This window comes from Choristoneura fumiferana, chromosome 9 (genome assembly GCF_025370935.1).
Source record: "Choristoneura fumiferana chromosome 9, NRCan_CFum_1, whole genome shotgun sequence".
NCBI lineage: Eukaryota > Metazoa > Arthropoda > Insecta > Lepidoptera > Tortricidae > Choristoneura > Choristoneura fumiferana.
This window is the reverse complement of record NC_133480.1, coordinates 1486881-1504885: the sequence shown is the minus strand read 5'-3', so window position 1 is coordinate 1504885 and position 18005 is coordinate 1486881. Positions and strand designations below refer to the sequence as shown.

At 40.5% G+C, this 18005-nt stretch overlaps 1 protein-coding gene across 1 annotated transcript in view; it reads left to right on the top strand.

Moving 5' to 3' along the window:
• Positions 1-18005, top strand: part of Smr (nuclear receptor corepressor smrter) — a 98177-nt gene that overhangs the window by 30719 nt on the left and 49453 nt on the right. The window contains 8 exon segments of the mRNA XM_074092506.1: positions 3171-3290; positions 5897-6064; positions 9222-9389; positions 10833-10958; positions 11868-12075; positions 14027-14189; positions 15523-15671; positions 16155-16257. Of these exon segments, the coding sequence (XP_073948607.1) occupies positions 3171-3290; positions 5897-6064; positions 9222-9389; positions 10833-10958; positions 11868-12075; positions 14027-14189; positions 15523-15671; positions 16155-16257 (1205 nt within the window).

The window sequence follows — 18005 nt, the reverse complement described above, 5'->3', positions numbered from 1 at the left end:
GACCAGTTGCTACTTAGACAATTTGCTTTTTAGACGAAGTGATACCAACACAGCAGAAGTATAAGCCTACGTCAGTGTCGTTGCTCCCTAAAGTCTCCGAAGGGTAATTCGAACCCGGTAATGTACTTATGGGACGTCGACATTTGCAAATACAGAGATGTATGTATATTATAAGGCTTCCCTAGGGTGTGAAGAAGCTTAAGAGCGTATATACCTGCTGAGCTGGCAACGTTGCATTTTTGTTAGTTTTTCTCGATTATTCCATAAACGAATTAATGTTTATTAACGGTTTTTAAAGAAAATAAAAGTCTATAACGAATAATTATTGGAGTAGACACATCATCCCAGCGTATATACGTCCCACTGCTGGGCACAGGCCTCCTCTCAGAACAAGAGGGCTTGGGCCATAGTTCCCACGCGGGCTCAGTGCGGATTGGGAACTTCACACGCACCATTGAATTGCTTCGCAGGTTTGTGCAGGTTTCCTCACGATGTTTTCCTTCACCGCATAGCTCGTGGTAAATTTCAAATGTAACTCCGAACATGAATTTGGAAAAACTCAGAGGTGCGAGCCGGGGTTTGAACCCACGACCCTCTGTTTGAGAGGCGATAGGTCAAACCACTAGGCCACCACGGCTCTCCAAACCACTAGGCCACCACGGCTCTCCAAACCACTAGGCCACCACGGCTCTCAGGCCACCACGGCTCTCCAGTAGCCAGATTAGACACATTAACTTATATATTAAGAAGAGTTCTATCAGACCACATTTTTAATTTTCATTCAATTTTTATGGAATAATCGAGAAAAACTAGCAAAAACGCAACGTTGCCAGCTCAGCAGGTATACTTTTGTTTTTGCGCTTCAAGCGAAAGTTTTTGATAAAAGGCGTGTCGAACACGATCCCGTACGTGTTAATTAGTTTCCACCAGAGATGTGCGGAGCGAGGATAGGTAAATGAAGCGTTTCTATTGGTTCAGTCGCTTTGATATCAACCCATTCATATGAACTGAAACAATTACTTTGCTCAACCCGCGATATTATGATAGCTACGTTTATGCAAGAAATGTGTGTTCAGTTCCTCTACCTCCACACTAAGAACACACACAAACCCATCTATCACCACCATCAGACTTCACTGACGCGTTTCGCACTCAACCAGAGCTCATCTTCAGAGCAACAAAACCGTTCACCATGTTATCAGATGTTAGACTAACCAAAACAAACAAACCCCCCAGTACCCACTTTATTTTTCACAATCAAAGTAACCACAATTTTTTTTATAAGTGAACAATAAATTTAATATCTTCTCACTTACTACGGTTTGGGTCTAATGTAAGCTATAACAGAAAACACACAGACGGCGGAGCGGTGCGGTGCGGCACTAAGGCGGTACCGGTTGTAATATTCGAGCTAACGTGGAAGAGGCCACGCTTATTTCCCGCGCGGTATTCTGTGTGGCCTCTTTCACGTTAGCTCGAATATTACAACTGGTACCGCCTCAGTGCCACGCCGCACCACTCCTCCTCCGCCGTCAGTGCATTTCTAGCTTCACAGTAAATAAATAAAAAATCAAGGTAGTTTTATATGTGACGATTAAAGTTTATTATTTTTTTGTGGGTAGTTTGATTGAGAAAAATAAAGTGGGTACTTCGGGAGTTACAGTGACAAATCAAACGTTTCTTTGGTTTGTTAGTCTAACATCTGGTAGCTGGAGAACGGTTGTGTAGCTCTGAAGATGAGCTCGAAACTGTTCGAAACGCGCCAGTGTAGTGTGGTGGTGGTGATAGTGTGATTTGTGAACACTTTTACAGTGTGGAGGTGGAGAAACTGGTTGAACACGCATTTCGTGGTCGCGGGTGAGCAAAATAACGCCTTATTCAATAAATTAGAAACATTCCCCGCTACACATCCTTGCACATCTCTGGTGGAAACACATGTCTGTCTGTATGTCACTGGCAGCGCCTCTAGTGGCGTGCATCGATCGGCAACAAACTTTTCTCGTAGTATTTGATACTAATACTAAGTATACATCGTTTTTTTTAGCATTAGAAAAAGGGTAAACAATCTTGACGAGTCTTTTTGTTGGAAGACGTTTTTAAAAAAAGTCAGTAACTATTACTTATGATATCAAAAGTATGTAAATTATCATATGTCCTGGCTCATTCTTACATATTTGCTGTGACTTATTTTTGAAGTGTTTTTCAATAAAAAGACACGTCAAAATCGCTTACCTTCTTTCTAATGCTAAAAAAAAAACGAAGTATAATGTGACCACGTTTAACCTATACTTATGTAGGTCTCAGAGGGTTTTAGCAAGGATTAGTCTGCTCTTTAGGTACATATTGGAATCAAAATAGTATTCACTGTTTCTTTCTGTCAAATGTTAAAGGATGAGGGTAGAAAGAGACGATGAATTGGTGAATCGCTCGCGATAACAGAATTAGAAGAATCTAATCCTACTTCCTACTAATATTATAAATGCGAAAGTTTGTAAGTCTGTTTGTTTGTTACTTCATCACGTCTAAACCGCTGAACCGACTTAATTGAAATTCGGTATACAGATGGTTTGCGTCCCGGGGAAGGACATAGGATAGTTTTTATCCCGGAAAATGCCGTAGTTCCAGCGGGATTGTGCAAACCGAATTCTACGCGGACGGTAACGGCTAGATTATAATTCCCATCCTGACTGGTCTATTTACATGAAAATCCCACTAATATTACAAATGCGAAGGTTTGTAAGTTCTTTACGTCTCAACTGCTGATCCGATTTAGATGAAATTCGATTTACAGATAGTTTGAGTCCTAGAGAAGGACATAGAATAGTTTTTGCCCCGGAAAATTGCGTAGTTCCCGCGGGATAGCGATAAACGAAATAGATAGATAGTAGGTACCGTTTATTTGGTATTGCAAACACACACAATCAAGCTTAGATACCTACAGGTATACAAAACATCAGTCCAGACTTAAAAAGTAAACGTTTCATATTGTTTGTGTGCGTTGCAGTAGTGCAAAAGGGCCATGGCTCAGTGGTCAACATTGCTCGGAGCAGCAAAACACTGATTATACACGGACAGTGTCGCGGCCAGCAGCTAGTTAATTATAATTCCCATTCTGACTGGTCTATTGACATGGCGATGTATATATTAATAGTGTATTGTATCTTTTTCAGGAGCCGGTGAATAGCTATAACACAGTAGAGGTTCTGTCTCCCAACCCGCCTTCCGAGCCCACGGTGGAGGACCAGAACTTTCGGACGACGAAGGATGAGCTTATACAACAGATCAGTAAGGTAAGCAGGTCTTGTAGCAAAGTAACTACTTCGCTAGGCCGGCCAGAGGAAAAAGCTCTAACTAAACCACATAGTCAAAAATGTTTTTTTTTTATTCGACTGGATGGAAAACGAGCAAGTGGGTCTCCTGATGGTAAGAGATCACCATCGCCCATAGACACCTGCAACACCAGGGGAATTGCAGATGCGTTGCCAACCTAGAGGTCTAAGATAGGATACCTCAAGTGCCAGTAATTTCACCGGCTGTCTTACTCTCCACGCCGAAACACAACAGTGCAAGCACTGCTGCTTCACGGCAGGATTAGCGAGCAAGATGGTGGTAGCAATCCGGGCGGACCTTGCACAAGGTCCTACCACCTGCAAAATGAAAATGAAATGAAATTATTTTTATTTGCCGAATATGGGTTATGTAGGGTATTACATCATTAATAATAAACTCAGCTATATTCTACCTTATTAAGCTTGCAAACTTCAACGAATGCGACAAACATTTTGTCTGCTCTGAGGTTTTAGGGCCTGCGCTATACTTCGTTTTTGTTAGCATTAGAAAAAGGGTAAACAATATTGAGAAGTTTTTTTTACTGACAAACGTTTTTAAAAAAATCCGGCCGAGAGCGTGTCGGACAGGCCCAATATAGGGTTCCGTAGCCATTAAGAAAAATCAAGTTATATTTTTCTAAGGATTTCGTAGTGTACCTATTGTGTACCTGCTATTTATACTCATAAACTAATAATAATTCTCAAGCAATATTAGTTATAATTTTCCTTGTAAATTTGATATACTTGCTACCAACCATAATTAAAAAAAACCCATCCCACAGTTTAGATTTTAAAGGGGGGGGGGGGGCAGTTCAAAGAATAATATTCTCCAGATTAAAATAAAAAAAGAAAAAGATACCTTTACATTTGGCACATAATTTGTGCCTGGACATACGAGAGGTTAACATACGCGTATTTTCAAAATGGTTGTATGAAAGTAGTAGTTCCAACCGTCATCGTGGTGAAATAGGGTCCAGGGCGCAAAGGCGCTCATTGGGGGGGAGGGGCTATGTCCAGCTGTGTACTGGTTTAACACGTTCGGCCCCAGTGTCTGTTACTTTTTATTACTTACTCCTATGCCAGTGACCCGTATTTGTGACTGCTGTAGGATATGCGCTATGCCTAGCGTAAGAGCTTAGTGGATCGCATTCGGCTCCGGCAACGTTCCGCTAAGCCCTTACGCTATGCCAGCCTTTAGGAGGTACGAATTATTTTGACACGACATGCGTGGCACTGGCATAGGAGTAAGAACTGAAAAGTCACAGACGTTGTGACACTGGCACCGGAATATATTACGTCTGTGACACGTATACGTGTCACTGGCATAGAAGTGACTGCTGTGGGATATGCGTAGGCATAGCGTAAGAGCTTAGTGGATCGCATTCAGCTCCGGCAACGTTCCGCTAAGCCCTTACGCTGTGCCAGCCTTTAGGAGGTACGAATTATTTTGACACGACATGCGTGTCACTGGCTTAGGAGTGAGAACTAAAAAGTCACAGACGTTGTGTCACTGGCACCGGAATGTATTACGTCTGTGACACGTATACTTGTCACTGGAATAGAAGTGACTGCAGTGGGATGTGCCTTGGCATAGCGTAAGAGCTTAGTGGATCGCATTCAGCTCCGGCAACGTTCCGCTAAGCCCTTACGCTGTGCCAGGCTTTAGGAGGTACGAATTATTTTGACACGACATGCGTGTCACTGGCATAGGAGTAAGAACTAAAAAGTCACAGACGTTGTGTCACTGGCACCGGAATGTATTACGTCTGTGACACGTATACGTGACACTGGCATAGAAGTGACTGCAGTGGGATATGCCTAGCGTAAGAGCTTTGTGGATCGCATTCAGCTCCGGCAACGTTCCGCTAAGCCCTTACGCTATGCCAGCCTTTAGGAGGTACGAATTATTTTGACATGCGTGGCACTGGCATAGGAGTAAGAACTAAAAAGTCACAGACGTTGTGTCACTGGCACCGGAATGTATTACGTCTGTGACACGTATACGTGACACTGGCATAGAAGTGACTGCTGTAGGATATGCGTAGGCATAGCGTAAGAGCTTAGTGGATCGCATTCGGCTCCGGCAACGTTCCGCTAAGCCCTTACGCTGTGCCAGCCTTTAGGAGGTACGAATTATTTTGACATGCGTGGCATTGTCATAGGAGTAAGAACTAAAAAATCACAGACGTTGTGACACTGGCACCGGAATATATTACGTCTGCGACACGTATACGTGTCACTGGCATAGAAGTGACTGCTGTGGGATATGCGTAGGCATAACGTAAGAGCTTAGTGGATCGCATTCGGCTCCGGCAACGTTCCGCTAAGCCCTACGCTATGCCAGCCTTTAGGAGGTACGAATTATTTTGACACGACATGCGTGTCACTGGCATAGGAGTAAGAACTAAAAAGTCACAGACGTTGTGACACTGGCACCGGAATATATTACGTCTGTGACACGTATACGTGTCACTGGCATAGAAGTGACTGCTGTGGGATATGCGTAGGCGAACGTCGTAATGATACGGATTTCTCTTCTAGTTCTAACGATGTTTGTATGTTTCCAGGTGGACCGAGAGATGGCGCTCTCAGAGGCCATGCTCGCCAAGCTCAAGAAGAAGCAAGAGGAGCTCGAGCAGACGGCCACGAAGCCCGCGCCCGCGCTGGAGCCCGAGGAGGCGCCCCCGAGACACAGGAGCCTCGCGCAGTGCATTTACGCTGATAACAGGAAAAAGGTACGCGGACATCCAAAGGCAATGTGAAATATACAATGTTATGTAACTATTAAACAATATTTCGAACTAGCGCACGCGCAAATCATTAGATACAGCAGTTGAATTGAAATTCCGGGATTTTATTAAATTCTCGTGGGAATTCTCTAAAGTTACATCGTGGTTTTCATTAACATTAAATTAAAACGCTCATGCCAAATTTCATGACTCTAAACCCAGCGGTTGTTATTTCAAGATTTTCTCCCTATCCCGTGGGAATATCGGGATAAAAAGTATCCTATGCTTTAATCCAGGTTGTAAACTAACTTTTTGCCAAATTTCATCCAAATCCGTCCAGCCGTTTCAGCGTGAAGAAGTAACAAACATACTCACTCACTCACAAACTTTCACATTTATAATATTAGTAAGATAAGATAAGATTATATCAGTTTCATCATCATAAGTTATTGTCATAACTGTGTACATTATAGATTATAGGTCATGCATGTTAGTGGTGTTAGGTTAGTGTAGTTATCTTTCAATTTCATGTTTAAAGTGTGCTAATAAGTGTTTCACTAGTTTCTTTAAATTAAAAAAGAAATAGATATTCATACTGTTTTTAAATATTATTTAATATAAAATTTCATCTTTTACAGTCGTTAAGTTACAAGATGAGTTACTGACAGGCTAATTGGAAGATAGTTATATTTCGGGGCTGCTTCATCACGTGGCGTGGTGTATTTTAATGCAACGTCAGAGAAAATCATGATTTTCGTGAATTCCCGCTGAAATTTTGTAGAATCCCGGAATGTATTCAACTGGCTCTATATCTAATGATTTACGCACGCATGCAAAGTCGCGGGTAGAGCTTATCTAATTTAAAATGACGCGTCCCTCACTCAACAAAAACAGTTTATTATGACATGACTAGTTCGACAGCAAATCTGACTCAGGCGGGAATTGTAAGATTTGCTGTCGAACTAGTCAAAATAAACTGGTTTTGTTGAGTGAGGGACGCGTCATTTTAAATTAGACAAGCTCTAACTATGGCTGGCCCATAGAGAGAGAGAGAACACACGGTGCAACGCAACTACAACGAAACTGCAACTTCTAGTTACTTTTTTTATTTATTTTTTAATTTGACCACACATGACGCAACCAGTTTAAGCAGGCTTTGAGAAATAATTAAATATCAAAAGCTTACTATTCAATTCAAGAATATTTAAATGACACTCATAATTTAGATTACAATATAGGGTAAAGGCACCAGTGACCAGCCAGGATCCTCTAGTCAGCCTTTTGCGTCTTTAATTACTCATAAATAGCGGTATTTTTCGAATTACCCAATCACGAGTGGTTGAAAAGATGCTTTGATTCCTCATTCGTCAGTGCATATCGTGATTGGTGCAGTAAGCGGGCAACGGGTAGAATTAAACTCGTTTAAACAAGTGCTGTCAGTCGACGTGAGTTTTGGTGCCATGTCCCGCCATTTTTTCAACAGCAAATAGTGTTTTCAAAAAAGGTAAGAAAAGTTATGTTATTACGTTAAAAGTGACTATTTTTCTGCTTGTGTGTGTTAATTACTAGTTTGTCTATTAAATTTCATCAATATTTAGCTAAATTATCTCTGATTTACGTAAAAATTTAGGGGGCTGGGTACTGGATACTATTTTTTTATACGACATCCAATTCTCAGCCTGCTGGGGCTGACTTCTAGGTAAAACACATATTTCTCATATATTAACAAGAGCAGCCCATTAAAACCGTTAAATTTAAATATACAAATGGAATTTAACGTTCCCTACATAATTTTGAGAAAAACCCAGTAGTCGGCCGTATTTCGAAATATGTTTTTATAAGGCTGACTACTAGGTTTTTGCGGCGCCAGTGTTCAGCCGTTCCTTGTTAGGTACATATATTATATTCCGTTTATTTGAAGAAGTACCAAATTAGGTACCTATTTACTTTGTTGATTATCAATATGATTATTGTTGATTTTGATCTCTTTTTAATTAATAAGTGGCTAGGCTGATTACTGGGTTCATAGAGGCCGATTATTAGATTTTAGTGGCTGATTACTGGGAAAAAGTGCTATTTTGTGTTTAAAATTAAATATAAAATAATCAAAGAAGTTTTTTTGTTATTTCATTGTTTGTATTAAAACAAGAGTAAATAATGAACCAAACTGAGTAGTATATTTTATTATCTGCCCTACCCTGTAGAAATAACAAAGGTTCAAACTTGAAATTTCCGTTAAAAGGCTGACTTCTGGTGCCTTTACCCTATGTATATAAGTAGTTACTATTATAAATGCAAGTGATAATACACACAACTTTAAAATATTTTGCATGTCTTTCTGACAAAACATGTCGCACTATAAATTCTATGTAAAACATCTTCTTTGTACAGTCACTAGCATTAATCTGCCACAGCGGACCGTGCAAAAATATCTGACACGTCCTTCCGGCCCTAGGAATAGAGTCGTGTCAGATATTTATGCACACTTGTTGTGTCAGATATTGGTGCTGGTGACTGTACCATGTTTGAGCAAATAAATGACTGATTACTGAGTTTGAAACCGGTTTGAAACTCGTTTCAAATCAGTTGCATTGAAACTGGCGTGCAGGAAACTCGTGTTCGCGTTTCATCGGCTTGGAGTCTTTTTCGGTGCAATAAAATGGCTGACGACGAAGATAAAAACATTAAATTTGTGTTGGAAGTTGACTTTTGCTCATACGATAACAATCCACGAATCTGTCAGTTTCTTGTAATTCTTTGGCAGCCACAAACATACGGCGGTTGATATTCTTCTCAATGTTACCACACACTTCTTCGCTTACGCCACCTTTGTCAAAGATACGACTTCTTCAACACTTGAACTAGACATTTTGTAGACGTCTCTTCTCAAAACGGAAATGATTTTAATAAGATTTATGAGTTGTTGGGAGAGGAAGGCCTAGACGATCGTACCACGCTCAAATCGGGGACGTTCTGAAGAAAGGTCGGGTCAGGAGTACTCTAAACCGACGTGCATGCATGAAAAGATTGATGAATGTAAAGGAAGCGAGAGTTGTATGCCAGAATCGTAGCAAGTGGAAGGATGTAGTCTCTGCCTACCCCGTTGGGAAAGAGGCGTGATTTCATGTATGTATATATGTATTTATTTATTTATCTGTTCCAGGCTGCGTCCGCGCACGGTCTCCTAGCGCACCTGGGCCCCCCGGTACTGTACCCGCTGTATAACCAGCCTCAGGACACGGAAGTGTACCACGAAAACATCCGCCGTCACAAGGGCTTCCGCCGGCGGCTCGTCGAACACGTGCGACGGCTCAGACAGGAGGCCGAGAAGGTAAGCGTCATCATCGTCTAAACTCCATTTTAATAGAATCCGACAATGCTGTAGACACTTCCAGCACAAAACAGATAGGTATAGAATCAATCTACATACAAAGTGCGCTGGAGCATGCACGCGAGACGCTGCTCACGGACACTTCTCGGACTGTTGGGACCAGTGCGAGCGCGAGCGGCATCCGCTTGAGACACGCGTCTGTGAACTTATTTGTGCAATAACATGAGAATGCGAATTTATGTAATCATCGTCCATTTCGTCAATGTCGAAATCGTCGCAAGATATTTTCTGTGACAAAAATTCAAATTCAAATTAAAAAAAAACCGTCAAATGATTTATTCAGTAAATAGTAAGTGGGCACTTTTGACACGCATTTTTTTAAACTACCAGCGCTTTCGGAAAGACCATCATTGCGAAGAAGAATGCGCCGCAAGAAACTTGGCAGAAAGTCATTTTTTCATAAAATGATAATTACAAATAAATTACTTAAAAACTATATTATGCAATTAAATGAAAAAATACAAAAAATAATTTCTAACAAATTTGTAATATAAAAATGACATTAACATTATAATATTTTGGGTATTATTAATTTATATTTCCATTCTTCCCGTTTCATGCTCAACAATAAATCCAACAACTAGATACGAGTGTCACTACTACAATAGTTTTTTGTGTATATATTCGATAGTTAACAGGACCCGGACCGCCGAGCGTAGGTATGAAAAGTGAAGTACATACATGAGATTGACTTCTGCTTCAGTACCTATCTGTTAGAACGGCGATGATTATATGAAATAAGTTTATAAATAAAAAAAATCTCCCAAATAACATTATCACACACACAAAAATCACGCCTGTATTCCCAAATGGGGTAGGCAGAGCACACGAAACGTTACCGCTTCAAGCCACTTAGCAATTATAGGTTTTAAGTTTAACAAAAACGGTATAATAGTGACAGGTTGCTAGCCTGTCGCCTACGGTATACCTTAACCTATATCCTCAGTCGCCTCTTACGACATCCACGGAAGAAAAGGAGAGGTGTAATTCTAACCCGACACCACACGGGTAACATTATGGGTACAGATAAATGAATAAATTTGTATGAAATTATGAGTGAAAAAAATGGAAATATTTATCATTATTAACAATGTAGGTAGTAGTAAAAATAATTATTAAAAATAAAAATATATAACAAACAATTTTCGGAGAAATGATGATTATGATTACAAAGCGGTATTATTATAATTGAATAAAAAATTGTATATGAGCCAATATGGACCCGTTTAAAACAAAGCCTACGAGAAGAGATACATTTTGGGGTGACACTATTTACCGGCCCGGATAATACCGACCCGATTTTTCATGTACACGCTCATAGAAAATTTGTCATGAGCTGTCTGTATATTCGTTTTTGTATAAAAAAAACTTTTTCTTTCACAGCGGGAAGACGCGTTAGCAGAGGAGTACAGCAAACGAGCAGTGGAATGGGCGAGAAGAGTCGAGCGGATAGAACAGGGGCAGAAGAGGAAGGCGAAAGACGCGAGGAACCGCGAGTTCTTTGAGAAGGTATGCTGGGCCACATTACTAGATGATACTTTCTGAATGACTTGACACAAAATGATACTTTCTGAATGTAATTACTTGACTTGGTGTCAAAAATGCCAAAATCGCTATAGGTGTGCTTTAAAAATTCGAGGGCGGCCTCGATTTCTCTAAGATCCCATCATCAGATCCTGACTAGGTGTCAGTGGGACCACCTCGGAAGTATGTACTTTAGAACAAAAAAATAATTTTGAAATTCGGCCCACAATTGGCGGAGTTATCGCGTAACAAACACACGAAAAAAAAACATTGAGAACCTCCTCCTTCTTTCAAGTCGGTTGAAAATGAGTCACTTTACTGGAATAAATTCATCATCATCCCAGCCTTTATAACGGCCTCTCAGAATGCGTGCTTCGGCCGTAGTTCCCACGCAAGCCCAGTACGGATTGGGAACTTCACACACCATAGAATTGCTTCGCTGGTTGTGCAGGTTTCCTCACGACGTTTTCCTTCACCGTAAAGCTCGTGGTAAATTTCAAAGTAATAATAAATCAATTTAATAATTATTATTATGATTCCCACTGCTGGACACAGCTCTCGCAATACAAGAGGCTTGTATCACAAGTATATTGACGACCAGATGGCCTAGTGGTTAGAGAACCTGACTACGAAGCTTGAGGTCCCGGGTTCGATTCCCGTGTCGGGGTCGGGGTAGATATTTGTATGAAAAATACGAATGTTTGTTCTCGGGTCTTGGGTGTTTAATATGTATTTAAGTATGTATCTATATCTATATAATTATATTTATCCGTTGCTTAGTACCCATAACACAAGCTTTGCTAAGCTTACTTTGGGACTAGGTCAATTGGTGTGAATTGTCCCGTGATATTTATTTATTTATACTCAAACCTCGTTTGCCCCCCCCCCCCCCAGGTGTTCCCGGAGCTAAGGAAACAGCGGGAGGAGCGGGAGCGCTTCAACCGTCTGGGCGCGCGCGTCAAGTCCGAAGCGGAACTGGAAGAGATCGCCGATGGACTTCACGAGCAAGAGCACGAGGTCAAGAAGATGCGGTCGCTGACGGTCGTGCCGCCGCTGCTCAGAGACCCGAGGGACCCCACTCCTGTCTATAAGGATACCAACAGTGAGTACTGAACCACACGGCGGCCACGCCGTACATAATACGCGTTCATAAAGAAGAATATTTGTATTGTATGTATTGTATTGTATCGCAAACCCTAATAACTGCTACCAATGACATTTAAAGGTACTTATATGTAGGTATGGCTTAGATAGTGCAAATAAATGTAATCGTTAATCTTACCTATTTATTTAAACCCACTTAAAATGTGTCTGTCTGTGTATTTAAGCATTATTATTTTCATATACGACTACAAACTTAAACGAATTATTCGGTAGGTAGTTATTTCATGTATTAATCGCGATAATTTCAAAAATCATTATTTATTAAGAAAAAGGAAGTAGGTAGGGTACCGTTACGATTTCGCAAAATGATTGCTCCCTAACTTAGTGCCGTGCGGCCGACATACATCGCGTCGCGCACCCGACTGCTTTCCTGCGGTTTTCCTGCAATCTGCGCTTGAGGGGTGGGGTAACTCGAACCGGTGCGGGGCGGAGCGTGGCCATTCTGTACGTTAGTACTATTATAATATTCTGTGACTGAACTACAGATGTAGTAAAAAAACAAGATAAGAATACAATGCGAGAGTACTGTTAGCACAACAGTAGGTACTTATGGGTCAATCACCGTCAGTTTCATGTAAAAAAAAACAATTTCCAGTGTAATTTGTTGCCATGGTAACATCTCCTGGGTTACTTATTAAAAGTATGATTTTATGGGATACAAACCCACTTAAAGTCAACTTCTCATGTTAGAGCAAACTCTGTCAAAGCAACTCTTTCATGTCTCATCTAAGCATGCAAGTAGTATGCAGACTACTGGATGGCCAAGTGGTTAGAGAACCTGACTACGTAGCTTGAGGTCCCGGGTTCGATTCCCGGCCAGGGCAGATATTTGTATGAATAATACAAATTTTTGTTCTCGGGTCTTGGATGTTTAATATATATTTAAGTATGTATTTATCTATATAACAATGTTTATTCGTTGCCTAGTATCCATAGTACAAGCTTTGCTTAGATTGGGACTAGGTCAATTGGTGTCAAGTGTCCCATGATATTTATTATTATTATTATTGCAAACATTTTCCTAACAAAGTGTATCACTGTGTCTCTTGTTACGGGACAGAATGACATGTACAGTCGAGTTCATAAACATGTGAGCAAAATTTTGATCAAAAATATCTCAACACCATTCTATTGTTAGCGGCGTTCTATTGTTCAGATATTTTTGATCAAATTCTTGCTCACATGTTTATGATCTCGACTGTACTAAATAGTTAGTTGATTGATATACCCATCTTCGCACAGCACAGCTCTAGTGGAAACAGCTGAGCGGAGCGAGGATACGTAAATGAACCGTAAAAATAATAAATTGAGAATACGAATGTATAGGCTACATGTGGCTACATTTCAGCTATGAGGCTTTCGTAATTGTGACGCTAGATGGCGAATAATCAGAATGCGCTTGCTGGGCTTGCCCGCGCTTGCACACATTCGTCGAAACTATTTGAGAGAAACGTGCCATTCTCTTCTAACGACGTAAATAAGCAGAGACATCTTGCGAATCTCTACTCGTCTAGGCTCAGTTGGTGAGCTTGTTGGTTGTTGTAAGTGTACCGTATCCTTAGTGTCTCACTAGATGGCAATACGTATCGTTTTATTTGTGTTCTCACTGGTGCCATCTATTGGAAAATCGAAGGAAAGAAAAATGGCCAGTTGAATAGCCAGTATTAAGGTGATACCATTTGCTTGTACTAGGTGGTGTCTCTGTTATATTATCTACTTTGTGACCTGATCAATGTTCCCTTATACTCGTAGATAACAGAAGTCAAAAATAACACTGGGTAGCAATAAGAGACATTTACACCCAAATAATAATAATAAATTTATAGATGTCCCCAAACTATATTGATGTTGATAATGCTGATGATTATAATTTAACCTCAATTCCTCAGGACGATGTATGGACATGGAGGCGGAGCATAAAGAGTTGCAACTGAAGAACGTGTGGACGAGATCAGAGCGAGACCTATTCAAGGAGAAATACCTCCAGCATCCCAAGAACTTCGTGCAGATAGCTTCCTTCCTGCCCAGGAAGAGTGTCGGGGATTGTGTGAGGTGAGCCGAGGGACAAGTGGAGAACTGAGCGAGACTTGGTCAAATCAAGAGTAACTTGCTTAATATCTGCCATAGTGGAGCGTGTAGAAATGTCTGATACGTCTTATTGGCCGTATAAATAGACGCTTATCGGATATCTTTGCACGCTTTTTTGTGTCAGATATTGGTGCCGGTGATTGTACCATCAGCTAAATAAGGTGCTCTATCAATTTTTAAAAAAAGTTCCTATTTAATGAATATGTCGCTAAAGTCGAACTTTAGAGTTGACAGACACGTCTTTTGGCATTGTTTTATGTCACGCAAACGATTTTCAACTTTAGGGTGGTAGACCACATGGCTGATGGTACCTGAACCCTTAGATTTTTTTGAAAAAGAATACCTTTTAGTATGACTTCGTTGTTTGTTTGTCTACACCAGGGTTCCCTAAGGTTTTTATTATTTAGCCTCCCCAATTCTTAAATATATTGACATGCCCCCTAATTCTAGATTTGATAAAAAAATAATTAGAGTACCACAACATAGCGACATTACTTCAGTCTTCTGCCGTCAGAATGCAGCACTAGCACATACCGTAAACAGTTTTTTTGAATGTCTTATGTCTTACATGTCCGTAGGATGCCATAATCTCATATTATTTTAATTACATTTTTGGAAATATAGCTCTATAGTTACTATCGAAGAAAATATCATGTTATTTTGTTACTAATAATATGCCGCGATCCGCCATGGCGACAAACTATAAGAAAACTAACGTTTCCATAGCAGTTTGCTTACGGCAAAGGTTTACGATTTGTGCTAGTGTCGCCCCCTGCGCAGAGTTTTGCGTAATATTTCCTATTCAGTTTTTGGAAATTGTTCAAAATTATACTTCTTCTTCTTCTTCTCTTTTAAAATATGGCTTTTCTGTCCTAATTAATAGGACAATTTCGCCAGTGTCAAGGTAAACTCTCTTTGAGAGGCACGTTGTACGGTGATTGTAGTTTTTGCAACTTGATAGTAAAATTCCAGAAACCACGTGGAGACCACTTGCGCATTAAAAAATGTTAGACACGAGAGCAATATAGAATTTTGGGATCACTGTTCACTGTTAAGGTTAATCGCCGCATAAAACACTATCAAAATTATACTTCAACTAGCCAAAGAAACAGAAATAGCAAAATTAGATATTGTCTACATCCGCCATCTTCGAATGCTACAAATCGAATCTCAAAAAAATATTTCAGTCATTTGGAGAAACTAGCGAGGTCGCTGACTGCCACTAGTATTGATTGTCATTTTATGAACCCCCACAAAGCCACTAGTTTATTATTAACATTATTATATACCCCCTCAGGTTCTACTACCTGTCGAAGAAGCGCGAGAATTACAAGCAACTCCTGCGTAAGCCGCGGCAACGGCGCACCGCGCGCGGCAACCCGCCGCGGCCCGCGCCCGAGCCCGAGCTGCCCGCCGGCGTCGTCACGAGGCTACAGAGATCGCAGGGTGAGCACGCACAAGGCTCGGTACACTACCCGGCCGTAAAGATTGCACATCGCTCTTTGGAAAGAGACTCGGCTAATTTCGGCTTCGTAGAGCGTTGTCACACACTACTTATGTGACGTTTGTCAGTCGTTGTACAGGTGCAATAGAGTATGGACGCATTTAGATGAAAATATATAATAAGGAGTTGTTGAAACCTCCCAAAACTTTAAATTGTACGATGGCATCTTTAGGAAAAAGAGGGAACTATCCTTTTTCTAGTAGTTGCAACAGCTCTCTATAGATATCCGAAGTTTACATGCCATTAATTTGACGTAAACTAATTAAGTCCATAAAGGTGCAGTATTTATTGAGATATGCCGTTTATGAAAGGACAATGTCGGGAGTTTTTCAACTTTTATGATTATAAGTTAGGCTATAAACTATAAAAAGGTTTTTTATCACAACGTTTGGTCTTTGATGTTAATATGAGGTGTTAACCGGCAGGTACGACAGTCAGGCCTCCGGACAAGGATCAGAGCCCCGAGGAGCAGGCGCTGGGAGCCTCGGAGATGGCCTCCGCAGCGCCCGCCACCCTCCCTCACTCTCTGTAAGTACAATACCATAGCGTGATAATAACAACTCGGTATTCTTTCATAACGCCAAAAAGGTTTGTACAAATGATTCGTTTCACAAATGTTTAAAAATGGAACTATTCACAATTTATTTCAAGACCATTTGTGTAGAACTCTATAGGATAGATTGGTTTTATAAAAATCCTGAAACATTTACAGTTTCAGAATAAAATTCATTATGGCCAAATCAACATTTGTGAAATAAGTTGTTTGTAAAAAAATGTTTTGGTAGACATTAGTGAACCCAACTATTTAGGTTACTCAGTCGTCTAGATAGGGAACAGTATACGGTGCCGAGTCGTCCCTAATGCCTAGTCTTTTGTTGCATGCTGGGACTTGCCAGATTATAGGCTATATGAGGACTCAAAAGAGTCAGATTCTTAAGCGAATCCGAATCCCTTGTCAGCTACTTCCAAATCACATCGAGTTCGATGAGTTACTATCTCCGACCGACCGCGCGAGCTTTTGAATCGAGCTGCCCGCGCTTGTCGATTCGGCGTTCGCTTCGCTTTCGTTCAATCACTTCACTTCACTATGGATCACTTCGGATCGCATCGGATACGCGCGGTCGGACACTATATACTGAGCCGGTACGACAGTAGTAAATCCGAAGTGACTACCAGATTCAAAACAGTTATTATGATGAATCAGTACTTCATTACCTCGGTACCGAACCAATCCTGAGAGAGTTTTCTGATTATCCGATCCGATTTCGGTATCGGACGCCGATACGATATCGGGGCAAGTAAAATGTATGAAATATGATCCGATATCGGATCGGATAATCTGAAAACGATCTCGTAAGTCAAATGGACCTTACGATACTAGCGCCAACTAGCTTCTCACAAAAGTCACTAAATTCTGAGTCGTCACAAGCGCCCCCTTATAGATATTTGACTAACTATTAACTAAGCTTTACAGTGTCTTACGATCTGATCATTGCCATCTCTCGGTGAATTGGCGAACGTACATTCACTTTGCAATGCATATAAATTTCAATGCCTGCGCTCTACACTAGATGTCGTTACTCGCCAACAGGCAACTTTCAGCGTCCAAGTTTTCCCTCTTTGTAAAGAGGGAACTGAATTTCCTTTTGATTGCGGGCCGGGCAGTATACGATAGATGGCGGAAGTGGTTTGCTAATAAATGAAAAAATGTATATTACTCGGTTTGTGCATTTCAATTACATCAACAGATGTCACTGGTGTACTTTTTAGCCCAGGCATTCTATTTTGTATTATGAAATGACAGATACATAGCAAGGGTTGTTTGTTAATTTATAATATAGATCTGCTAAAAAATCAAAAAGTATTAATTTTATTTTGAAGTTACCAACTTAAAAATGTTCTACGGCCCCAGGATATAAAATAATTCATTTATTGTAAACATACAGTCATACCTTATTTTACCTTATTTTTTTTATAAATTGAATTTTACCTACTCTTAAAAGGAGCGACCACACAGGTGCTCAAAAAAACGCTGACCTACGCTTATTGTCATAAAAACTTATAGGTATGAAGGTAGCTTATAGCACAACTAATAAGAAAATCTGAAAACATTATTTTCTTGTTTGTCTGTCTATGTTAGTAACCATCCAAAATTACCCCGCACTGCGTACATTTTACTTATCACTGGATATTCATAGATACCTAGAAATTTGGATGAAACCTTCGGTGCGGGAGTTCGAATCGCATTTGGCCGGTTTTTAAATTTAATAATAATA